Source organism: Rhinolophus hipposideros, assembly GCF_964194185.1.
Source record: "Rhinolophus hipposideros genome assembly, chromosome: 20".
NCBI classification, from domain to species: domain Eukaryota; kingdom Metazoa; phylum Chordata; class Mammalia; order Chiroptera; family Rhinolophidae; genus Rhinolophus; species Rhinolophus hipposideros.
In genome coordinates this window covers 49,351,127-49,375,609 of record NC_138066.1, presented here as the reverse complement: position 1 = coordinate 49,375,609, position 24,483 = coordinate 49,351,127, and the positions used below count along the sequence as shown (strand labels likewise).

General features: G+C 56.3%; 2 protein-coding genes across 3 annotated transcripts; one reads left to right on the top strand and one right to left on the bottom strand.

The window, feature by feature from the left end:
• Window positions 1-8: 8 nt before the first annotated feature.
• On the top strand, window positions 9-15,051 carry QRICH2 (glutamine rich 2; the record flags this gene model as incomplete). The annotated part of the gene is made up of 14 exons (XM_081028042.1): window positions 9-956; window positions 1,947-2,922; window positions 3,984-4,069; window positions 7,690-7,944; window positions 8,725-8,847; window positions 8,942-9,016; window positions 9,180-9,344; window positions 9,443-9,564; window positions 10,208-10,273; window positions 10,553-10,654; window positions 11,355-11,558; window positions 11,917-12,064; window positions 12,411-12,498; window positions 13,229-15,051. 14 exons carry the CDS (start codon window positions 9-11, stop codon window positions 13,576-13,578), a joined length of 3,708 nt encoding a protein of 1,235 aa, XP_080884168.1. The 3' UTR covers window positions 13,579-15,051.
• A 3,300-nt stretch (window positions 15,052-18,351) lies between these two features.
• UBALD2 (UBA like domain containing 2) lies at window positions 18,352-23,038 on the bottom strand. Of its 2 annotated transcripts, none has more exons than XM_081027220.1 (3): window positions 22,640-23,038; window positions 22,236-22,298; window positions 18,352-18,720 (listed from the first exon to the last, which is right to left on the bottom strand). In XM_081027220.1, exons 1-3 carry the CDS (start codon window positions 22,757-22,759, stop codon window positions 18,400-18,402), a joined length of 504 nt encoding a protein of 167 aa, XP_080883346.1. In that variant the 5' UTR covers window positions 22,760-23,038; the 3' UTR covers window positions 18,352-18,399. The 2 variants fall into 2 exon arrangements, with proteins under 2 accessions (XP_080883346.1, XP_080883347.1); XM_081027221.1 differs by having other exon boundaries at window positions 18,352-18,717; window positions 22,640-23,037.
• Between the last annotated feature and the right edge of the window lie 1,445 nt (window positions 23,039-24,483).

Below are 24,483 nucleotides of genomic sequence, written 5' to 3'. Positions count from 1 at the left end.
AACCTGGAATGGATCAGCGAGGTTTGGTCCAACCTGGAATGGATCAGCGAGGTTTGGTCCAACCTGGAATGGATCAGCGAGGTTTGGTCCAACCTGGAATGGATCAGCGAGGTTTGGTGCAACCTGGAATGGATCAGCGAGGTTTGGTGCAACCTGGAATGGATCAGCGAGGTTTGGTGCAACCTGGAATAGATCAGCGAGGTTTGGTGCAACCTGGAATGGATCAGCGAGGTTTGGTGCAACCTGGAATAGATCAGCGAGGTTTGGTGCAACCTGGAATAGATCAGCGAGGTTTGGTCCAACCTGGAATAGATCAGCCAGGTTTGGTGCAACCTGGAATGGATCAGCGAGGTTTGGTCCAACCTGGAATAGATCAGCGAGGTTTGGTGCAACCTGGAATAGATCAGCGAGGTTTGGTCCAACCTGGAATGGATCAGCGAGGTTTGGTGCAACCTGAAATGGATCAGCGAGGTTTGGTCCAACCTGGAATAGATCAGCGAGGTTTGGTGCAACCTGGAATAGATCAGCGAGGTTTGGTGCAACCTGGAATAGATCAGCGAGGTTTGGTGCAACCTGAAATAGATCAGCGAGGTTTGGTGCAACCTGGAATAGATCAGCGAGGTTTGGTGCAACCTGGAATGGATCAGCGAGGTTTGGTGCAACCTGGAATAGATCAGCGAGGTTTGGTCCAACCTGGAATGGATCAGCGAGGTTTGGTCCAACCTGGAATGGATCAGCGAGGTTTGGTCCAACCTGGAATGGATCAGCGAGGTTTGGTGCAACCTGGAATGGATCAGCGAGGTTTGGTGCAACCTGGAATGGATCAGCGAGGTTTGGTGCAACCTGGAATAGATCAGCGAGGTTTGGTCCAACCTGGAATAGATCAGCGAGGTTTGGTGCAACCTGGAATGGATCAGCGAGGTTTGGTCCAACCTGGAATGGATCAGCGAGGTTTGGTCCAACCTGGAATGGATCAGCGAGGTTTGGTCCAACCTGGAATGGATCAGCGAGGTTTGGTGCAACCTAGAATAGATCAGCGAGGTTTGGTCCAACCTGGAATAGATCAGCGAGGTTTGGTGCAACCTGGAATGGATCAGCGAGGTTTGGTCCAACCTGGAATGGATCAGCGAGGTTTGGTGCAACCTGGAATGGATCAGCGAGGTTTGGTGCAACCTGGAATGGATCAGCGAGGTTTGGTGAAACCTGGAATGGATCAGCGAGGTTTGGAGCAACCTGGAATGGATCAGCGAGGTTTGGTGCAACCTGGAATGGATCAGCGAGGTTTGGTGCAACCTGGAACGGATCAGCGAGGTTTGGTCCAACCTGGAACGGATCAGCGAGGTTTGGTCCAACCTGGAATGGATCAACCTGGTTTGGTCCAACCTGGAATAGATCAGCGAGGTTTGGTGCAACCTGGAATAGATCAGCGAGGTTTGGTGCAACCTGGAATGGATCAGCGAGGTTTGGTGCAACCTGGAATGGATCAGCGAGGTTTGGTCCAACCTGGAATGGATCAGCGAGGTTTGGTCCAACCTGGAATGGATCAGCGAGGTTTGGTCCAACCTGGAATGGATCAACCTGGTTTGGTCCAACCTGGTGCAGACCAGCCTGGTTTGGTCCAACCTGGGGCGGGTCAGCCTGGTTTGGTCCAACCTGGGATGGGTCAGCGAGGTTTGGTCCCACGTGGAATGGGTCAGCGAGGTTTGGTCCCACCTAGAATGGGTCAGCGAGGTTTGGTCCCACCTAGAATGGGTCAGCCTGGTTTGGTGCAACCTGGGATGGATCAGCGAGGTTTGGTGCAACCTGGGATGGATCAGCGAGGTTTGGGGCAACCTGGGATGGATCAGCGAGGTTTGGTGCAACCTGGGATGGATCAGCGAGGTTTGGTGCAACCTGGGATGGATCAGCGAGGTTTGGTGCAACCTGGTACAGGTCAGCCTGGTTTGGTCCAACCTGGTGCAGATCAGCCTGGTTTTGTCCAACCTGGGGTGGATCAGCGAGGTTTAGTCCAACCTGGGATGGATCAGAGAGGTGTGGTCCAAACTGGAGTGGATCAGCATGGTTTGGTACAGCCTGGCACATATCCGCTTGGCTTTTTTCAACCTGGTATGTATCCACCTGGTCTGGTACAGCCTGGTGCATATCCACATGGTTTAGTACAGCCTGGTGCATACCCACGTGGTCTGGTACAGCCTATAATAGATCAGCGTGGTTTGAGGCAACTTGGTGCAGATGAACAAGGCTTGGTACCATCAGGCACAGAAGGCTTTCCACCATTCTACTCAGATTCTAGAAGTATAACATCACCACGCCCATATCAGCATGCTTTGGTACCCCCTAGCAGAGCTCGACCTGACCAGGTGTCACCACTCCTAGCCAAGCAAGGTTTGACATCACCAGGTGTAGACCGCAAGGGTTTGGTACCAACAAAAACTTATCAGCAAAGATCGATGCCTCCTGGCACATACCAGCGTGGCCCAATACCACCAAGCATAGGAGTGGAATCTGTTCCCTCATATCAACAGCATTTGATATCACCTGGCCCCTATCAGGGTGGCCAGGCATACCTAAGTGAAGACCAGCGTGACTACCGTGGCCCCATGTATCCTGGCCGTCGTGGCCCCGGGTATCCAGGTGTCGACCAGGATGTCCGGCTAGGTTCGGATCAAAAGCAACCTGAGACTTCTAGTAAGACTACCCCAGGCCAAGAGGGCACCTTTCTGAGGAGTGAAGTCCAGAGTGAGAGACGTGATTCACTGGATAAATTGGCTCCTAGCTTCCCCATAGCAGTAGAAACATTCCGTCTGATCGGAGAGCTCATTGGCCTCTACATGGAGCTAAAGGAGAACATGAAAAATCTAGATGAGGAGAAAGCTGGCCAAACTGACTTGGAGAAGATCCAGTACCTGCTCACACAGATGGGTGAGTACCACTTGTGTGGAGAGAGTGCTGTCTTTGTTCTAAGTTGATTTCATCCTTTTCACCCCGTCCTCAACTCCTGGCAGCTGTTCTTCTTCCTGCGCCCCTGAAAATAGCATGTCTATTCTTAGCTATTCTGGGTTCTCGTAGAGCCTTCAAGGTTCAAAAGATGCAATTAAACCAGTAGGAGCGAAGGAGCCACAGGAGAGCAATAAGGCAGGCTCTTATGCCTTTGTCAGACTCTCTGGATAGCCTCTGGGCAAGGGAAAACAATAGCATTGGGGTGGGGCGGGAAGGGAGAATGTTGAAGAATTAAACTTAACCTTTGTCCCTTCATAACTCTAGGTCCAGGGAATAACCAAGATTTTATTTTATTAGTTTTTTTAAAAAGATTTTATTGGGAAGGGGAACAGGACTTTATTGGGGAACAGTGTGTACTTCCAGGACTCTTTCCAGTCAAGTTGTTGTCCTTTCAATCTTAGTTGTGGAGGGTGCAGCTCAGCTTCAAGTTGTCCTTTCAGTCTTAGTTGTGGAGGGCGCAGCTCAGCTCCAGGTCCAGTTGCCGTTGCTAGTTGCAGGGGGCGCAGCCCACCATCCCTTGTGGGAGTCAAAACGGCAACCTTGTGGTTGAGAGGACGCACTCCAACCAACTGAGCCATCCAGGAGCTCAGCGGCAGCTCAGCTCAAGGTGCTGTGGTCAATCTTAGTTGCAGGGGGCGCTGCCCACCATCCCTTGTGGGATTTGAGGAGTTGAACCGGCATCCTTGTGGTTGAAAGCCCACTGGCCCATGTGGGAATCGAACTGGCAGCCTTCGGAGTTAGGAGCACGGAGCTCTAACCGCCTGAGCCACCGGGCCGGCCCTAATAACCAAGATTTTAGAGTTGGATGGAAATTATGGGCCAAGGGTCCCAAAGCCCTTTAGGGTATTAAGCGTTAGGTGGGTTTGTCTATGGGCTAAGGATACTCCTCGCTCCTTTCTGCCCCACTCTGTCCTGTTTTCATTGTGGGGGCTGGAAGTGAGGCTCAGGAGTCCTTCTGACTCTATGGCGTCCATTTTCCATAGTCCAAAAGACCATGCCACCAGACCTGCAGGAACAGCTAAAGACCTTAAAGACGCTGGCCAAAGATGTTCGGCAGGAAAAAGTAAAAGTAAGTCAAGGAGGGTCTGCCTGCTTTGCCTTTGGGGGCCAATAATCCCCCGTGCCGTTTGTACTTGGATGGATCGCGCAGTCCTTTCGCTCACATTATTATCTCACTAGATCTTTACATTCCCATCAGGTAGGAAATGTCCCTCAGATGCCGTCCTGTTCATATCCCGATTCAAAACCTAACGCTCAAAGCTGTTAAGATTCAGCTGAGCCAACCCAGAGGCCTGTGCACCTTTCAGTACAGGTGGCCATTTCCAATCCAAGCCACTGACACTAGCGCAGCCTTGGAGCCAAGTGTGTGGGACTGGCTGGGGCCAGTGGTCATGGCAAGGGACTACTGGATCTTCAGGTGTCCTCTTCCTGGGATGGCTGGATGGGTGTCAGGAAGGGGCCTGGTTTCTGTGGCAGGGTTGGATTAGGATTAGGGAATGGGAAGGGGCTTGCTCAGGCTGCAGAGGTATCTCAGAAAGCAGAGAATTCCAAGCTGCCTGACCCTCCTCTTCCATTGGGTTTGTAGCTGGACAGGATGCAGAGGATCCTGGAAGATGAAGGGCATCTAGATTTGGGAAAGGAGATGAAAGCTAGCCAGCTGGGCTTGCAGCTGGGTATCCTCAGGTACATGCCCCTGCCCTGGCATCACATATTCTCCGCCTTTGGTTCACCCATACCCTGACCTGACCGCTGTCTTTGACCCAGATCACGTCTGCTCTTCAGGTTGCCCTTACCTAGTTCAAGTTGCTGGTGGAAGCAGCTTGAAGCGTCCCGGGTTCTTAAAACAGCTCAACACCGGGGCTTGGAAGAGCCAAAAACACCTCTTTAGAATCTGTCCCCACCTGGAGGCTGGTCCATCCTCCTCCATCCCTGACAACGGGAGCTTAGCACCGGGGGGCCCAGGCCCCGGGCTGGCGGTGGGGCCAGGCCATCTCTTGTGCGTGCAGAGTCACTGTGGCTGACATTGAGAAGGAGCTGAGTGAGCTAAGGGAGAGCCAGGAGCGAGGCAAGGTCAGCATGGAACATTCAGTCTCCGAAGCCTCCATTTACCTGCAGGATCAGGTGAGCATCCCACACTGTTCAGTGCGGAGACCAGGGCCCTTCAGAGTTGGCTGTGGACTGCGGTGGGGCAGCCCTGCCACCACTCCTCAGTGCCCTTAGCTCCCCTCCGTGTGTGTGTGTGTGTGTGTGTGTGTGTGTGTGTGTGTGTGTGTGAGGTGACTGTACCGAAGGGTCAGCGTCTCCTGGTCCAAAAGCAGCTCTGAGGCTGCAGGTACCCAAGGGGAAAGGCATGCCTTCAAGGCCTGTCCACCTGCCATCAAGTCTTTCCCCCCCGCTACCTTTTAAAATGACATAGTTCACATATCATAAAACTCAGCTTTTAAAGAGAACAAGCTAGTTCTCAGCACATGTACAAAGTTGTGCAGCCATCCCCTCGATCGAATTCCAAAGCATTTCATCACCCCAAAAAGAAACCCAGTACCCGTTAGCAGACATTCCCCATCCCTCCAGCCCCCAGCCCCGGGCAGCCACTAGCTGCTTTCCGTCTCTATGGATTCACCTATTCTGGAAATTCCATATAAATGGAATCGTACAATATGTGGCTTTTCGTATCTGGCTTCTTTCACTTCAGCTTGTTTTTAAGGTTCATTCATATTATAGCATGGACTTCATTCATTGTTATGGCTGCGTAATATTCCTTTTTAAAAAACTTTTTATTGTATGGATAGGCCACAATTTGTTGATCCGTTCATCAGTTGAAGGACATTGGGTTGTTTCTACCTTTTGGTTGTTATAAATAATGCTACTGTCAACATCCAGGGTCTGGTTTTTGTGTGGACATGTTTTCTTTCCTCTTAGTTGTATGCTGAGTGGCATTGCTGGGTAATATGGCAACTCTGTGGTTAACATTTTGAGCAACTGCCAAGCCATTTTCTGAAATGGCTGCACCATTTTACGTCCTCACCACCAATCCATGAGGGTTTCAGTTTCTCCACCTCCTCACCAACACTTGTTATTGTCCTTTAATTTAAAAAAGAAAAAAAAAATTCTAGCCATCCTAATGGGTGTGAACTGCTATCTCATTACGGTTTGGGTTTGCATTTCCCTAGTAACTGATGACGTTGCACATCTTTTCATGTGATGATTGGCCGTTTTAAACCTCCTTTGGAAAGATGCTTATGCAAATCCAATTGCCCATTTAAAAATTGGATTGTTTTTTATTGCTGAGTTGTAAGAGTTCCTTATACATTCTGGATACTAGAGTCCTATTTGATATATGATTCGCAGATATTTTCTCCCATTCTGTTGTTTTTCACTCTCTTGAAAGTGTCTGCCTTTAAATCTCGGGTGATGCTATCTGTAGTCACCCCACAGATGACCTTCTTTATCCCAGAGCCCTTTGACAGGCTCTTCTGGACTCTTCAGAAAAGTGTAGACTCTTCTGGTTGCAAGCAACAGAATCGCACTGAGCTCGGGAAAGGGAGTTTAATTGAAAGCACGTACAGGGAGCTGGAGAAAGCAGAACTTCAGGCCCAGGGGCAGCCTGGTCCAGGCCACTCCGTCTGTCTTTCTGAGTCTGTTTTGAGGTGCACCTGTACCTCGGTGTCTCTTGCCTTACCCACCTCTTTCAAATACCTTCATATCTCTCTTCCGTTCTACTCTCAGTCAGCTTTCTTATCTCCCACTCATGGTCCAGAATGGCTGCCCTGGGCCCTGCAAATGTCACACACTTCCAAGAGAGGGGGCTTAGGTTGGCCCAGTCCCTCTCTCTGAGCCAGGCAACACGTCACAGGTCTTTGGCCAGTCTAGGGACTGGTTGCCCTTGAATCGGGTGCCTATCGGGGACCAAGTCTATCTGGGACCAATCATTTGTGGGACAAACTGGGACCATGGGAGATAAGCGAGCAGGAGGGCCAGTGGAGGGAGTTTGTTCCCCCCAGACCATGAGACCCCTAGAGTGGAAGTAGCACATATCACTTTTTTTTTAACTTTTTATTTATTTTAAGTGTGTTTTTCCAGGACCCATCAGCTCCAAGTCAAGTAGTTGTTTCAATCTAGTTGTGGAGGGCGCAGCTCACACTGGCCCATGCGGGGATTGAACCGGCAACCCTGGTGTTACGAGCATCATGCTCTAACCAACTGAGCTAACTGGCCGCCCCCACATACCGTATTCGTTTATTGTTAGTTATTTACCTGCTAGATGGGGACAGAGCGTGTGTGAGCCCACCCCTTCATATCCCCAGGGTCTGGAGCAGTGCCTGTGTGTCACCAGGGACCTCTGAATGTCTGTGGACTGACTAACAGATATCACCACTCTAGAATTTAGCTGGAGGAGATAGGTCCTCACACTGCACCAATGGGCTGGCTGGAGAAAGGTCCAGAAACCTCCCTCCTACAAGGGCTTTATTCAGAATTAATGCCACACGCCATGAGAATTCTTGTCACTATTTAACAGACAGACGTTGAGCTCCTCCTCCGTGCCACATACCCTGCAAGGCACTGAGGGTGGGGCGACAGCCCAAATCATGGCGGGCGAGGGGAGGAAGCCCGCACCCGCAGTGACAGTACAGACAGAACACGGCCGAGCCTCGCTCACTGCCCTGCCCCTGCCTTCTCGCCTGTACCCAGTTGGACAAGCTCCGGACAATCATCGAGAACATGCTGGCCTCATCTTCCACACTGCTGTCCATGAGCATGGCCCCTCAGAAGACCCAGACATCCTTGATACCTGGCCAGATTAGCCCTGAGGCCACCTGCCCAGCCTGCAGCCTGGACCTGAGCCATCAGGTCAGCATGCTGGTGCAGCGCTATGAGCAGCTGCAGGACATGGTCAACAACCTGGTTGCCTCCCGGCCCTCCAAGAAAGCCAAGCTGCAAGGCCAGGTCAGTCCCGCTGGCCTCCCTCCTGGTGTGGCCACACATGGCCCCTTGGGGAGAGCCACAGCCCGGAGGCCCACACAGGCCTCAACCTCAAGGGTGTGGCACCTGGGCCTGAAGGTCCGTTCTCATAGTAGAGAGCGTTAGAGACCCCACAAAGTCCGTGGTCTTTCCATAGGGTCACAGTGAGGGCAACAGTAGAGTTGGCTCTGGGGACCGGGGACCACGGGGTAGAGCTGGCTCCGTGGGCTGGGACAACATAGCTGGCTGAGGGGTGCAGCAGTGCCATTCACACGCCGTGGGGATGCTGGCGTGGCTTTAGGAATCACTGACTGTCCCTCACACCAGTCTTCCGGACCCAAAGGGTGGGCTTGCTTGTGGGGCAGGGACAGCCACACGGCCCTGAGCCTGCCTGTGGGACTCTGGAATTCAGATTCAGCCCAGGGCAGGTGGGGAGACTGCCGCCCACACTCCCATACTCCCCACTGGGGGCCAGAGGGCAGCTCACCACCCCTGCTGATCACCCCCACTGGCCGACCAGGTCCCTCGAGGCTGGTCCATGGGGAGGCGGGAGACTGAAGCTCATGTCCCCTTGGGTGGACACGTGGAAAGGATGGAGAGCTTCCCCACTGCCAGCGGAAAATTGTGGAGGCAACCACGGAGAGCCAGTGTGGGTCTGAAGTTTTAAGGGCCGACTTACCAGAGGCAGTGACCCCCACTTCGCCCCCCACCCCAGGAGGCGCCCCGGCAGCCTCAGGGGGCCCATCTTTGTCTCGCCTGCTACAGGATGAGGAGCTGCTGGGCCATGTCCAGAGCGCCATCCTGCAGGTGCAGGGCGACTGCGAGAAGCTCAACATCACCACCAGCAACCTCATTGAGGACCATCGGCAGAAACAGAAGGACATCAATGTGAGGGGCCGGCAGGGTGGCTGGGGCAGGGAGGGGCTGCGCCTGCTGCTCCGTGTGTGCTCCTTATCCCGGCTCCGCTGCCTCGGCCTCCCAGGTGCTGTACCAGGGTCTAGAGAAGCTAGAGAAGGAAAAGGCCAACAGGGCCCACCTGGATATGGAGATTGACGTGGTAAGGGCCAGGCGGAGGGGCCACCCTGTGTGCTGGGGGGACTCGCTGGTCACTTTTTGAAAGACTGAGAATAGCAGGGAGCCCGTGGGGGATTGGCACCTCGGGAATGGGGCTCCTCTGTGGCTCTCTCCCATGGGGGGCCTCCTCCTCGCTCTCTGGGCAGAAAGCTGACAAGAGTGCCCTGGCGGCTAAAGTGAGCCGCGTCCAGTTTGATGCCACCACGGAGCAGCTGAACCACATGATGCAGGAGCTGGTGGCCAAGATGAGTGGGCAGGAACAGGACTGGCAGAAGATGCTGGACAGGCTCCTGACCGAGATGGACAACAAGGTGAGCGCCCCTGGATGGGGCGACGCCCCCTTCTCCAGGCACTGCAGTCCCCCCACTTACTTCCTGGAGCTCACCTGGTTCCCCACACCCACCCACAGCTGGACCGCCTGGAACTGGACCCCGTGAAGCAGTTGCTGGAAGATCGGTGGAAATCCTTGCGACAGCAGCTCAAAGAGCGCTCCCCACTCTACCAGGCGGATGAGGCGGCTGCCATGCGGAGGTGAGGCCCAGAAGAGAGCAGGGGAGGCCGGCAGGCTCTGCAGGGTAACAGTGGGTGGAGGGCTGGGGGCCCCTAGATAAACATCTCCGGCCAGCGCATGGCGTGCTCTGGAGGAACTGCTCCTGCCGGGAACTGTCCCACAGTAGGAATGACAGAATTTTAGAGCTTCCAAAGCTCTTCTAGCTCAGGCCACTTCATATTACAGTGGGAAACAGGAGCGGAAGGAGGCTGAGGCTCTCTGGGTGTGGGTGTGCTACTCTGGGCCATTGGGACAGGGCCACAGGGAGGAGGTCCATAGTCCCCAGAACTGAGACCACTCCTGGGGGACTTGGCCCCTGGCAGCTGGAATCCCAGAATTTCCATTATTGGCCACTAGAGGGCCCCCGAGGTCTACACAGGGCACCCCTCGGATTGGTGGGTTAGAAGAGGTGCCGGCTGGATCTGTGCCCAATGGAGGGCATGTCTAGGAGCTGGTGAGTTCCTGGGGAGCGGGACCAGGAGTGGCCTCCGGTGGCCTGGGGACTGCCCTCCACCTCCACCCCTGAGCTGAGCTTTCAGCCAGCCTGGAGATGGGCTCCCCATCTCTGCCACTACAGACCCTCTGGGCAGGCCACTCATCCTCCATGTGTCCCATTCCTTACAGGCAGCTCTTGGCACATTTCCACTGCCTGTCATGTGACCGTCCCTTGGAGACACCTGTGACTGGACAGTGAGTCCCCATACCTGGCTGAGCCCAGATGGTGGCTGTAATGGGGGGGTGCACAGTGGGGCACAGTATCTCCTCCATTTCACCCCTGCCTCCAGTTCATGTCCTTTCCTTCTGTCCTCCGTCATGGGTCCACTCCTGTACTCTTGGACTGCCGCCCCCCCTTGGTCCTTCACCCCAGCTCCTGGCGGGAAGGCTCCTCAGGCAGGTGGCATGTGGGGAGGGGTGGTACACGATGGGATTTCTCACAAAGCGACACTCCCCTTCTCTGTCCCTGCCCAGAATCCTCCCGGTGACTCCTGTGGGCCCGTACCTGCCGGGGCACCGCTCCACCCGCCCCTATACCATCTTTGAACTGGAGCAGGTCCGGCAGCACAGCCGCAAGTACGGGCAGCAGGCAGAGGCCAGCGAGAGTGGGGGCTCCTCCTTAGGGCTGGGCTGGGCTGCTGGGGCCACTGGAGGACTCCTGAGCTCCCGCCAGCACCTCCCAGGTGCGAGCGTGGGAGGAGGAAGAGTGAGGAGTAGTCGTCACCGGCCTTTGGCTCCCTGGTGGGAGTCCTGCTGAGACCTTGCCCGGGGCACCTGAGAGTTCCTCCTCACACCCTCGCACCCCAGATCCTTCAGCTGTCTCAGCAGCCCCAGCATGGGTGTCCAGCGTCATTTAGTGAGAGGGCTCTCAGTGAATTGGGGGGTGAATCGGGGGCTATTTCACGCTCCCTCGGGCTCCTGCCTGCCTCCCTGCAGCCTTTCCACCTCCTGAGGATGGGGGTTCAGTGGAAAGGATGGTTTTCTGTAGAACTGTGTTTTGGAGCCCAAGGGGCTCCAGGTATGTGGGGCTAGGCGTGGGGGGACATGGAGAGGCCAGTGCCACCCCCCTAGGTTAGCTGGAGGGGCTGGGCTTGTGTCCGAGCGGCTACTGCACTGTCTCACCTCAGGAAACCTTCCCTGGCAAGTGTGGCCATGGGCCCTCAGGGACTGTGGAAAGGGCTAGAGTCCACACGGGACCCTGCAGAAACGGGGGCAGATAAAGGGGTGGAGCAAGCCAGTGGGGTCGCCTCACCCTCTGTGGTACCTGCACCCACAGCCTCAAGCTGGGTGGCACCGCCCTCCCACGGGCAGAGCTGGCACAGACAGAGCGGAGCGTGGGGCGCCTGCGTACCATGCACTCCAAGATGCTGATGGACATTGAGAAGGTGCAGATCCACTTTGGGGGCTCGGTCAAGGCCAGCAGCCAGCTGATCCGCGAGCTGCTGCAGGCCCAGTGCCTCAGCCACCCCTGCTACAAACGGTAGGGTGGCACAGCCTGGGCCCTGCCCACCCATAGCCAAGGGGACAGCCCTGACAGGGAGGGAGGGTGTGAGTGTGTGTATGTGTGTGTGTGTGTGTGTGTGTGTGTGTGTGTGTGAGAGAGAGAGAGAGAGAGAGAGAGAGAGAGAGAGAGAGAGAGAGAGAGAGAGAGAGAGGAGTCTTGAGGCTGGCTGGCTGGGAGGTCGCTCTGCTCAGTCACCCGCCTGTCCTGTCCCTTCTTCCTGTCCCGGTTCCCAGAGACCCCTGAAGGTAGCAGCCCCACCTCCCTCTGGCCGGCCCCCCACCTCACACGTGTCCCAGGTCACACTGTCCCTGTAACTACGTGGCCTTTGTCACAGAGTGCCAGAGGTGGCCGACTACACCTACTGGACGGTGCCTCGGCGCTGCGGGGGCAGCCACACCCTCACCTACCCCTACCGTCGCAACCGCCTGCAGCACCTGCCACAGAGCCTGTACCCCAACGAGGAGGTCCAGATTGCCATGAAGGTCAGGCGCCACCTGGGGGTGACGAGGGCAATGGGGGACGAGGGCCCTGACATGACCCCAGGTTCTCACCCTATCCGGCCCTCTGCCTTGAGGCACTTTCTTAATGAGACCCAGTTACAGCCTCAGGTTCTCACCCTTTGTTGAGAAGAATGCCACCCTGGCCACCCGCCCACCTGGCACTACCACCTCCACCATGGACCCTGCGAACAATAGCTTCTCCACCTCCCTGCACCCTGTCACTCTGCCCTGGTGCCCCCCCCGAGCCCCCCCAAGGAGGGAGTGACTACAGGACGGGAGGGCAAGCTCTGGGTGCCACACGGTAATCGATACCCACCCACCTCCCCAGCATGAGGAGGTGGACATCTTAGGCCTGGATGGACATATTTACAAGGGACGGATGGATACAAGGCTGCCAGGCATCCCAAGCAAAGACAGTGAGTGTCCAGGTGGCCCAGCTGTGCTCAGGCTCCTTGCCCGGGTCCCACAGGCTCCATCCAGCTCCTGGAAGGCCAGGCACTTCTTAAGGCCCCCGGACCCTGGCTGCCTTCTTCTCTACTTCCCTGACTCCAAGCGTTCATGTCTCCAGAAGACCCAGGTCACTGTTTGCAAGTGGCTGACAGCTGTCCCGTCACAACCAATTCGTCGGGATGACATGGCCCCATCTTCTCCTGTCAGCCTTCCTCCTCCTGCTGCCACTGTTGGCTTCCCTACCTCAGCCTCTGTCCCCAGCTCACCATGGCCAAGTCCTACCCCTTCTTTGAAACTCTGAATGTCCCCTTCTGAGCCCTCCACCACTTAATGAATCTCTGGGTCCCCTGAATGGCCACTTCCAGTTGCCATACCTGAAGTGTGTTCTTTCTCACGTCCCATTGGGTCTTGTAGCTATATGTGCACCTTCCTGAACTGTAAACCCGGGGTCAGAAGTCACCCACACCTCTTCAGAGGACGTCTCAGTAGGGGGCTGGGGGTGTACAGACGGACAGATGGACGTATGAATGAATGAAGTGCTTATCAAGGGCGTGTCCATGAATTCAGACTGAGAAGGACCCCAGCTCAGCTGGCTGTGACCAGCAGCCCTGCAGCCCTCTCCCCATCCCAATGGATCCCCACAGATCTCCCACTTGCTGTCTCAGAACTGACCCTTCTCTCCACTGTTCCCATCAGGCTCAGCAATGACCAAGCACAAGGCCAAGCCATCCCGGCCCCATGTGCACCGGCAGCAGTCCCTCGCCCACAACAGCCAGCTGCCCTCCCGGCCTCAGAGCGCTCACATGCTGGCTGCCAACGCCTCAGGTACCCTCCCTCCGGACGGAATGTCCTTCCTGGTGGCCTCAGCACTGTCCCCAGGCCTCTCCCCTTGGCCCGCCAGCCCCCTTTCCTGCCCATGGCTGGTGTGTGCCTTTACTTCCCTGGAGAGAGGAAGGGCCTGGGAGCTGGGAGATGGGATGGGATGGGATGAAGAGAGAAAAGCCGTCATTACTGAGAACTGGATATATTCCAGGGCTGTGGGGTAGATACTCTTCCCGTGCGCATTTCACACAAGAGGAAATGGGGAGACTTGGCCCAGGTCCTTCCCCTTCACATGCGCCGTCTGTCCTGGAGCTGGTGCTCACAGACTGTGTGGTGGGTGCTGGACACAGGGCCGTGACACAGCCCCAGGAACCCCTCAGCCTGACCCTCTTTGGAGAGGAGCACCTCCTTGGCTCCCGGTCTGGAAGGTCCCTAGAGTCTCTGCTCTCCCCTGAAAGTTAGAGGACTAAGGGTCTCCCAGGATTAGGCCTCACTCGGGGGCCAGAAAGGGACACTGGCCTGGAGGCAGGTGGCCAGATCATTTCCAAGTAACTCAAAGCAAGTCTCCCCGCTCTCTAGGCCTCAGTTTCCCTCATCGGTCAGTACAGAGGTGCTGGATTAGTGCCATTTAGCATTAGGGCCCCCCACGAGAATCTGATGAATCTCTAAGAAGGTTACGTACCACCTACGTAACTTTACTAACCATTGTCACCCCAATAAATTTTAATTAAAAAAAAAAGTTACATACCCACACTTTGCAGATGCTTGCAGGAAGTTCAAGGACTACCCCTAGGCCTAGATGCTCTTTATCATCCTTCCAGTACCAGCATTCAGGGAGTGCCTGGAAGAAGTGGGAAAGGAGTGAGAGGTGGCCATGGCACCCTGCCCTTGTTGAGGGTTCCTCACCAGCCCCCACTGTTGAGGCACGTTACGAGCAGGAGCCAGTTTTAGTCCTCACGCCAACATTAGGAGGTAGGGACCATTGTTAGCCCCATGTACAGCTGAGGCACAGAATGGTTAAGGCACTTGCCCAAGGTCACACAGCTAGGAAGCAGCCACGCTGGAATTCCAAGCCAAGCTGTCTGGCCCCAGGTAAGAGGCTGGGAGAGAGGGGTCAGTGGTGAGCAGTAGAGCACGGGTCTGTGGCCCTGGCCACACAGCTGTTCTCTTGGTTGTACTTAGTTAGTGCCTGGTCTACTCCAAGGACACTTAAAATATCCTGGGAGCAGCAGAGGGAGGGAACATAGCCTCAGGGAAAATTCCTGCACTTACTTCTGTGAATATTGCCTAAATGGCCTCATAGTAATAGAGGAAACATTACCAAAGGGGCAGGCTCGTGACCCCAACAGAGGGCTCAGTGAGTATAAAGGAGCTTTGCCCAGCAGCTCCCATAAGGACTTGCACTGCACTCCCCAGCTGCGGGGCGGGCGGCCCCTCTCCAGCATTATGTCCCAGCTCACCCTGGCTGGCAGACTGCTCCCGTCTTCCCTGGGCTGCTTTGGGGAAGGCATGGGTGGGCCACTGGCAGGCTTGGGGAGCGAGGCAGAGCCATCTCAGCCCCTCCTGTTTTGCAGCTCCTTCTCGTCAACAGACAGACAGACCGGTCTCCTCCCAGGGGCGTCTCTCCCAGCCAAGTGTGGCCCACCCAGCCAGCCCCAGCGAGATGGCAACAGGATTGGGGATGCACAGGGATGTGCCTCCTGGGGAGGGGCTCGAGGAGCCCACCCGGGGGCCACGGTCCACCACTACTCATTGAGCAGAGCAATGAATAAACGTTTAGGAGGAAGCTCGGGGATCCAGGCCTCTGTGGTCCTGGCTCAGGAAGATGGAGTGTGGGAGGGGCCTCCCGACCACCCCCAGGTTTAGGGGCAGACCTTGTCTTGTAGAGCAGGTCTGGTTTATAGCCTGAGAATTAGACCATGGTCCCCCAAACAGATCAAGCCATTCTCTGAGGGTGTTGGGGCTTCGGGAGGGTGAAGCAGTGTGCGCAGGGTGGGAGGCGGGCAGTGCTGGCCAGGCTCGGGGGACTGGAGGGCCTGCTCCCACACCTACCAGCCCTTTCCTGACCTCAGCTAGCCCATCTGGGAAGGCTAGCCTAAAGGGTGGCCCTGCTCTCTTGGGCCTCTGGAAAGCGTGGGACATAGTGTCCGTGTGCAAGCCATACCTTAAGGCAAAGGTGGTGACGGCAGCTTCCCGCTCCTCTCCTGCTGCTGGCTCAGGGCAGGGACCCGGGGAGCAGTGCCTCCAGCCACCTGGGAAGGTTTCTGTTTGCAGTCCTCTGCAGCTGACCTTTGAATGGCTGCTGCAGAGTCAGGAGGGTTCAGATGCAGGGGCTGCCAGGGCTGTGCCGTTTCCCTGTTCCCTTCTCCTTCCGACCCCACGAAATAGAGCAGAAGCGTGTGGCCTGGAGGCTGTGCCTCATCCTGCTGCAGCCCTTGGCAGGTGGGAGGGGACAGGAGCTCGAGCCTGGTTGAACCTGGTTGGGCCCAGGCAGGTGCACAACTGTAAGGGACAAACCCCCATCCCCAGTGGGAGCCCCAGGGACAAGGCAGAGCTGCCCCCTACTCTGACAAGCCATCGAAGCAGTGTTCTGCCTTCAGGTCTGTTCTCATCGGCTGGGGCTCCCCCACACCCACTCCTTATCCCCCCGCCCCCCCATGGGAAAGGGCTGTCTGGGGCCAGAGGCAAGAGGCCTCCTTTAGGGTGTGAGGGGTAAAGGGGACAGAATCACACAGGAAAGGAAAATGTGGCAGGAAACAGCCCAGAAGAGGGTTTCTCCCCTCTCCCCATCCCCTGTGGGCAGAGGAGGGTGGGGCGGGCTGGGGTAAGGCTGGTGCTCCCTGCAGGAGGGGGCTTCCCCCTGCTTTCCCCATCTGCTGAGATCCCCTTGTCTTTATGTAATGATGGAATGCTCCGGCTAGTTGGGAGGGGAGCAGCCTGAACCCCAGGGTCCCAGCAGAGGGGGCACGGCCCATACCAGGTGCCTTTCCTCTGGAAGTGGGAGGCAGAACCAGGGCCAGCCCCTCCTCTGCTCCTCCTGCTTGGGCTCCCGTTTCTCTCACTCTCACCGAGAAATGTCAGGAGGGCCCTGGCCTAGAATCCAGACGTGCCAGCTTGGCAGGAGCACTGAGGGCGCCAGACTAGCCGTCTGCATCCAGCTCAGTCACCACCACGAAAGGACAAGGAGCGACATCCCCCAACCAGCCCAGGGCAACCCCCAACCCCACTCCTGGCCTGCGCACTCAACACCCTCACCAGGCTGTGCCCACCACAGGAGAGGACCCAGCCCAGGTCGCCCACTTGGCCCAGAGGGACTTCCCCTTCCAGCCTGGGAAAGCACAGGTGGGCAGGGTCGGGGTGAGGGTGGGAGGAGCCTCAGGGGTTTCCAACCAGGAAACAAAACTGAAAGGACAAACCTGACCTCAAAGTACACGATCACACAGGGGACTGGGGGCTGTTCTGCTCCACTCCTGCAGGGTCACCCCACGGGCCAGCCAGATTAGACCGAAGGCCCAGGAGCAGGTGGGCCGGCTGGCTAGGCAGGGCCCGTCACAAGCGTCCCTTCACTTTGGGCCCGAACCTCCAGACGCCCCGTCCCGATGGACAGCAGTGCCCAGGGAGATGAGAACCCATGCACGAGCACATACACACGCAGTGAAGGGTACTGTGGGGCGAGGCGTTCATGGAGGAGTCCCAACCCTGGGGCCAGGCGACTCGGTCAGGTAAGGCCCCTCGCCCACCGGGACACCTGCACTGGAGAAGCTAAAGGTCCCGCTGGGCCAGGAACTGCCTCTTGCCTCAATCTGATGCCTGGAGGCTGCGAGGAAAGTGGGAACAGAGTCCCTTTAGGGCCCACTGTCTCTGGGGGCTCCGACAGACTTGGCTGACCTTTGAATCACTGCCATACAACAAGCACACGCTACCCTGAAGGGGGCTGAGGGCAGGAATAGCAGAGGGGGGCCCATCTGGAAGAGGCCTGGGGCACCTGGCAGAGGGTGGGGCTGCCAGCAGGCCACCAGGTGGACAGGACAGCCCTGCCTGTGCCCCCACCTACGTAGACAAAGACAGTGGCTTTAGAGCCGAGCGCTGTGGGAAGTGAGGAGAGGGTCCCAGGAACCAGTCAGTGCTTGCTCTCCGTTCGCACAGCCGACTGGATCCAGCTGTCCTATCAGGCCCCTGGTCTGCCTACCCCTTGTCAGAACATTCAGCCCAGCTGCCTGGCCACAGGGCCTGTCCCCTGAACCCAGCCCCCACCATCCTTCTCCCAAGGAAAGAGCTTTTCTTACCAAGGCAAATAAAGGCACCGCAAGCCAGGGAAGTTAGAAAAGTCTCTTTTTAAGTTCTTAAATTAAAATTTTACCCTGGTGAGATGATTGATTTGGGAACTAAATCCAAAGGCAAGCTCTCCCCCTCTGCTACCCGCTTGGCCAGGACCCTACGGGGGACAGGGAAGCCATTGAGACACGCAAAGCCTGGGCCTTTGACCCCAGCCACCAACTGGGGGTGGGGATGCCTCGTAATGGCAGAGAGGCCCCCACACCTTTGGGAGCCCATCCAGCAGCCCCTACTTAGAGTGGAGCTGGGGGGGAGTCCTTTCCTCCCCATTCCAGAAGGCATGGCCTTTGGAAGGAGGTGGCTAGCAGACATCTGGTGCCTGTAAGATCTTGCCACCTGGCTTTGAAGCACCTGCCCTCGGATGGGGACGGGGCGCAGGATGGGTGCTGCCCGCAGGTCCTTTCCCTCTGACCCCAATACCCAGGCCAGCCAGCCCCATTCTCACATACATTAGTTATATTTATATATTCATATATATTATAGTTATATATTAAAAAGAGAAAAAACTTGCCTGAAGAGAAACTCCTGAAGGACCCAAGTGGCTCAGGAAGTTTACTGTACCCCCCCACCCCCAAAAATTCTTTTATAAAATCTTCCAGTGCGATCTTCAGGAAACCCCCGCCCGCTCCAGCCCCCCACCCCAGCCCTCCTGTGTCCCCACGACCCCGGACTGCCCCCAGCTCCAGCCTAGCGCCCAGCAGCATCCAGTCTCATCTCTGGCCATCCACTGCAGCCATGGCTTTCTGCTGGGTGCCCCCCTGCTGTGGTCCGGGGGGCCACGTGGGCTGTGGGTGGTGGAGGTGGTGGAAGCTGTGGGCCGTTGGGGAGGAGGGTGGAATCCAGGCAGCCTGGTGGCTGGGCGGCGATGAGGCCCAGAAAGGGCTGAAGTTTGCAGGAGGGGAGCAGGCTACGGCCGTCATGGGGCTGTTGCTGGTCTGTAGGCCCTCGGAGGCGCGAAGCTTGGAGAACATGGCCAGGGCATCGGGGAAGTTGGGCGGCGTGGCTGGTGTGTTGCTGGGGGTGCACATCTGCTGAGAGAGAACACAGGTGTCCAGAGGGCTGCCTGCCTGAGCCCCCCGATTCCGAGCCACGCTCCGTGGTCCCAGGGAGCCTTCCAGGGGGGCTCGCCCAGGCTTTCCCAGTCCAAAGAAGCTTCAACAGGACAAAAGCACCCTTCTCGCCCTGAGCCAGTAAGAACAAAACTCGACAATTTTATCAAAACCAGTGTTTCCTGCTGCTTAGGAAAGACACCCTGAAGAGTGTCAGAAGTAAATGGTTAATTCCAACCAGAAGCTGGAGTGTCAGATTAAAGCGAGGACAGGGAGCAGCCCAGGACACCACTGCCCAACGCCTCGCCCTGGGTAAGAAACCAGCTGGCTCCCTCCGGTGTTCCCAGGTTATTGGTCAAGGAGGGCGGCCAGATCCCGGGTCTGTCTCCTGTGCCAACCTTGAGAAGCCACTTTCTCAGTGTTTGGGCTTCGTCCACATTCACACATAGCCAGCTTGGCTAGGAGTTTCTGCCTCCCTAGCTTGTCACAGTGATGCTAGGGCACAAGCTGATGGAATTCCAGGCTCCCAGGTCTGCAGGCCTGCGCTCTTCACCTCTACACAATCCAGTACAACTTCATGCCTCAGCTCCGTGAGGACAAAAGCCAGGTGTTTCAGTTTCCTACGTCCTCAGCATCTCCCCACATGCTGTTCTTAGCCAGAGGCTGGCAGAGTGTCTGCCAGGCAGCCCCTCTCAGCCCTCTTTCTGGAGCAGCTACAAAACATCCCATCTGTTGTCTTCTGCCACTACCCTGGGAGGGGGACTCCCCAAACTCCTCACTATCTCCTGCCATTTCTGAGCGGGGACTCCAGGCAGAAAGGGCAGAGGCTGGACTCTCCCTGGGAACATCAGGGAAGCAGCCCCACCCCAACCCTGCAGTATGGTGGGGAGGTGAGGGGTGCCATCCATGAAAACCTCACCAGGGGCCCGCCCAAGAGGCAGCAGGGAACAGGCCTACACAAAGCCTGTCTGACCTCGCTCAGGCTGGCAGGCAGCTTCTCCCTTTCCCAGGAAGCCATGGAGTCCTTCTTTGAATTTCTCCTAATTTTAGCAACACCGGCCCCTCCCCCAGGCATGGGGGGGGGCAAGATTCTAGGGCTCTTCACCTGGCAGAGGGAGCTTTCACAGCTCTGCAGTTAAACTCCAGGCAGAAGTGGGGAAGGGGAACACCCCACCCCGTTAACTGGACCTGCCCGTCTCAGCAGCTGGGAAGCTCTGACCATTGTCTCTTTGGGGACAGCCACAGGACCCGGTAGGCCTGGCCTCACCCAGACTGTTTCCCTCCTCCTGTCACTATTCCCCGCCCCCACTCCCAACCCCAGGCCTGACTTCTCGGCAGCAGGAAACAATGAATGGGGGGTGGGGGCAGAAGTCAATTGCATCACAGCACCGTGACCAACTTCCCCAGTTCACCAAGCCAGCATAGACTGTCTCCTGAAACAGCCGCTCTGCTCCAGAGAACAGCCTGGATCAGGAACAGGCCTGGGCCTGCCTGCCTGTGTGGCCTTGGACAAGTTCCTTAACCTCTCTGGACCTTCTATTTCTGTAAAATCGGGGGTTTGGACCAGATACTCTTAAGGCCCCTCCAGCTCTGTGCTTCTAACACTATGGCTGGAGCTTTCTAGCTCAAGCACAGCCATGTCCAGTGCACCCTGATAATATCCTATGGCTTCCAGTCTCTAGCACCTTTCTCCCTTTCCTGACCTCTCCCAATCCAATCCAGGAACCCCCTTAACTGAGAAGATGCCTCCATTCGTGTGAATGTACAGTAATCTACAGGACAACCATGTATCAATTACTCACACCCTGGGTCACTTCTGGAATTGCTACTGTGCCATGACTGGGCTCTGATGTTTTGAACTTTTGATTTATTGTCTCTAAAACAAACAAACAAACGACTGATTTCTTGCAGGCAGGGTGTTTTCCACTGTGCCGATTAGGTACTCCATACTTGTTACACTGATGGATAGCTGATTCTAAGATCTGTTACAAAACCCACCACCTGCCTTGAGGGAAGGAAGCTTCAAGAAGATTACAATCCCTTGGGATTTACATAGAAGGAGCAATGCCACTTAAAGGGACAATCAGTCCCAGCTCTTCCTGGCAAGCCTCCCTGTCACAGCACCACAGAATGGCTGTGCTAGTAGCCTTTTCGAATGGCCAAAACCTCAAGGTTTGGTGGAACAAACCTCAAGGCTCTTTAGAGAGATGGAGACAGCGTGCTTGCTCCCAGGTTCACGTGCAAGATGGGGGCCAGAGCTTTCGCATGGTCAGGTGTAGGGGAGAGTCTCTTGGAGACAATCCAATCCCACTTGGGTTTATGAAGAGCCCAGCCTCCGCGGCCACAGCCCTGAACCAACACAATTCTCCCATCATACCCTAACGCGTTCTTATTCTGGGATTTATATACAGCATGAGCCATTCCAAAAAAAAGTTGGTTAAAAGGTCAAGACAGACCCCTCTCTATTTGTCCTTTACAACGAGATGAAAACAGAGTGCCAAGGAGAAGACACAGTAGAGGAGCCATTTGCAGCGCTGAAAAGGGAGCCATGGGCAAGGACATCAAGTGTCAAAAATGCCAAAAATGCACTCCAGAAGCCACAACAGATCTCCAGGGGGAACAATGTTTTACAATCCCTACGGTGGAGCCCAGTCTCTCCTCCCCCAGCAGGGCTAATAGGTAACTAGGGGGGGGTGGGGTGGGCAAGGCCTTCAAGCCTCCCAAGTGAAAGGGATGTCCTGTGCTCTTGGAAAGCAGGCTACCCCATGGCCAGGAGGGCAAAGGCTCAGGCCTGGGGCCCAGCGGAGAAAGCAAATCTAGACCGGAGCCACTCCTGTTTCCTGCACTTAGGTCTCTTCACATACTGAATGCAAATTCTTGGCATTTTCTTGTCAAAATCAGTACGTCCTCCATGCTCAGCGTAGGTATGTCCTTTTCCCATAAACAGGAAAGAGAAAACATACCTCTCTGGTCAAGCCTACCTCTGAGCCAGGGTGGACTTATCCCTTTCCAGTGCCCTGTAGAGCTTGGTCGTTTGGATGGGGGCCTGCCAGTCCAAACAGCAAGAGGGGGCTCCCCGTAAACACTGACACCCCAGCTCCCATCCCCTTCCTTCACTAGGGCTCCCAGTTCCCCAAGGCGGCTAGTTCTCACCCGAGCCCCCTCCCCATTCCCTGCCACCCGGCGACTCCTCTGGCCACCCTCGCCTCCCTCCTACCCCCTTGCCCCTGGACGGCCCCGGGTACGAGGCTCTAGGGCGAGAGACAGCAGCCCAGGGGGCCGGACCACAAAGTTGGGCGAGCCAGCCAGCCCGGGAGCCGCTCTTTCCTGGAAGACATTTTGGCTCTTTGTTTACATCGCGGCGCGGCGCTCCCCGGCAACATGGCTGTCACCGCCCGCGGCTGACAGCGGCCCCCAGCCCGCGCCCTCGGCGCCGGGCCGCTGCGGCCCCCGACAAGGCCCGCCCCCCCCCGCCTGCCGGTGCCGGCCGCACTTACCATCTGGTGGTGATGGTGGCTGTTGGGAATGTTGGTTTCTTGGAAAAACGTGCTCAGGGCGGTCTGCGGACAAATACAGCGACAGGGCGGCGGTTAACGGGGCCGACGGAGGAAGCCCACCGGCCGGCGGGCCCCACCCCGCGGCCAGGGCTCAGGCCGCTGGACCCGACCCCTCCACCGGCCGGCCGCGCGCGTGGGTACCGGGCGGCAGGGCCCTCTGCGCCGCCCCCAGCCCCCGGGCGCCGCGCCCGCGCGAGACCTCGCGGCCGCGGGTCTCCTTACGGGCGATATAAATAGAGCTCCCGCAGCCACCGCGGCGCGCGGTTGGGCTGCCCGGCCCGCGCCCCCGCCCCGACGCCGGGGACCCGGGACGGCCAGGCGCGCTCGCTCCCTGCCGCACGCACCTCGAACTGCCAGTGGGCCGCCTGCAGCAGCTGCTTCGCCTGGTCGGCCGCGCAGCCCGCGGCCAGAACGAACTGGTTGATCATGACCTGGTGCCGCAGCTCGTCCATGTTCACCGACATGGCTCCGATCGCGCGGCGCGCTATCGGGCTCGGCGGCCGCGGGAGGCCTGCCGCCCTCGGATCGCGCTCGCCGCCGCCCGCGGCCTCCGGACCCGCGCCGCCCCGCCGCCCGCCCGACTAGTGTTGTGGTCCGGCGCCCGCGGCCACCGACACACAAACAACAGCGCGGGGCGGGGCCGTGTCCCAACGTTCGGGGGCCGCGAGTCGCCGCCGCTGATTGGCCCGCGCCACTCGGTAGGCTCCTCGGTCGGTGCGGAGGTTCGGTTCGAATCCTGCGGCCTGCGGGCCGGCACTGTTTCTCTTTTTGCCCGGCCGCGCCCATTGGCGGAGGTCGGCGCCGTGGGGCCCCCGGGCATTGGCCGGCCACTGTGTTTTGGCTCGTCCAGGCTCGTGGTTGGCCACGGCTGAGCGTTTGGGGCGGAGCCGCGTGCTCCGATTGGTCTCCCGTGGGCCTGTTTGAACTCAACTTGAAAACCTTGAGTGCCTCCTGATTGGCCGAGGCCGTTCTGTTTGGTGTTGTAGGCTTGGGGGTGGTGCGGCCAAGTTCATTCATTACTTCATTGAAACTGAACATGCTCAGCTGGAAAAGCAAGACAGAGTGGCTTTGACTCATTTCCTCTGAAAGATGTGGTCATCTCGAGAAACAGAATGATCAAAATAGAAAACAGACAGAGCCTTTGCAGCTGCTCAAGTCTCAAGATTGTTTATTTTTTTAAATCTTTCAAGCAGCTCTGCGTTTTTTAGCCTTTTATTGAAATATAACGTCCCCCTTTCATACTTTTTTCTAGTCACTACCCGCCTCAAGGGCCAAGCAGTCTTTACCTACGTTTTTAGACCAAAAACTTTGCTCTCTTGAAGATGTAAACCAATGTTAACATACACTGAATATAAGGGGGGGAAATGATCATTTTTCGATCATTAATATCCTAAACCCAGATTTTTTTTCTAAAATTGATTGATCGAACCGAATTTTTAATCTCTACCATGTTTAAAAAAATAATAATAATGAGTGTTATGCAGGTACCGGCCCTCAACCCTAGCCATTTAAGAACATAATTCATATGCTCTGAGTTTTGCCTTCTGGGTTAGGATTTGACCTTCAGGGCTGTGTTTGGGAATTGTGGGGGTGGAGAAAGGATTAGGAGTTTAAGCAGACTGAGGAAGGGGCAGAGAGGTTAGGAAGGTAAACTTTGTTAGGGATTCACTGTCAGAATGTCTGTTTCTGAAAAACTTAGTAAATTTTGGATCTGAAATACCAATTAGAGTATATTTTAACTAGTTAAGGGTCTGCAGAACAGGAGGCTAAGAAGAAAGCAAGCCATGGTTCTATTTTTTTGAGTTTGCCTAAAGTGGATTTAACTCTCCCTCTAAAAAAACTTGACGATATAAAAAATAGAATACAAATAGGGAAAAAATTACACCCAGTCTTTATGTACTGATGAAAATCAACCTCGGGCACTATAATGAGTTTATCCCATTTAGTTAGTGTTTGTTTGTTTGCTTGTTTGTGGAAGGGGTAGGAGTCAGCTTTTTGCCTGCTGAGACTGTTTTTCTTGCTGTAATTGCACGGGCTACCCCAAAGTGTGCATGGGCTGAGACCGGGAGTGTGGCTAGAGAGTCAAGTACAGCCGCAGCCCTTCCCTTCCAGTAATTGCAAGGTGAAAACACAAGTGAGCAGCCAGCAGCTTACATTGCCATGGAGCTCGGGCCACAAGCAGTCCCAG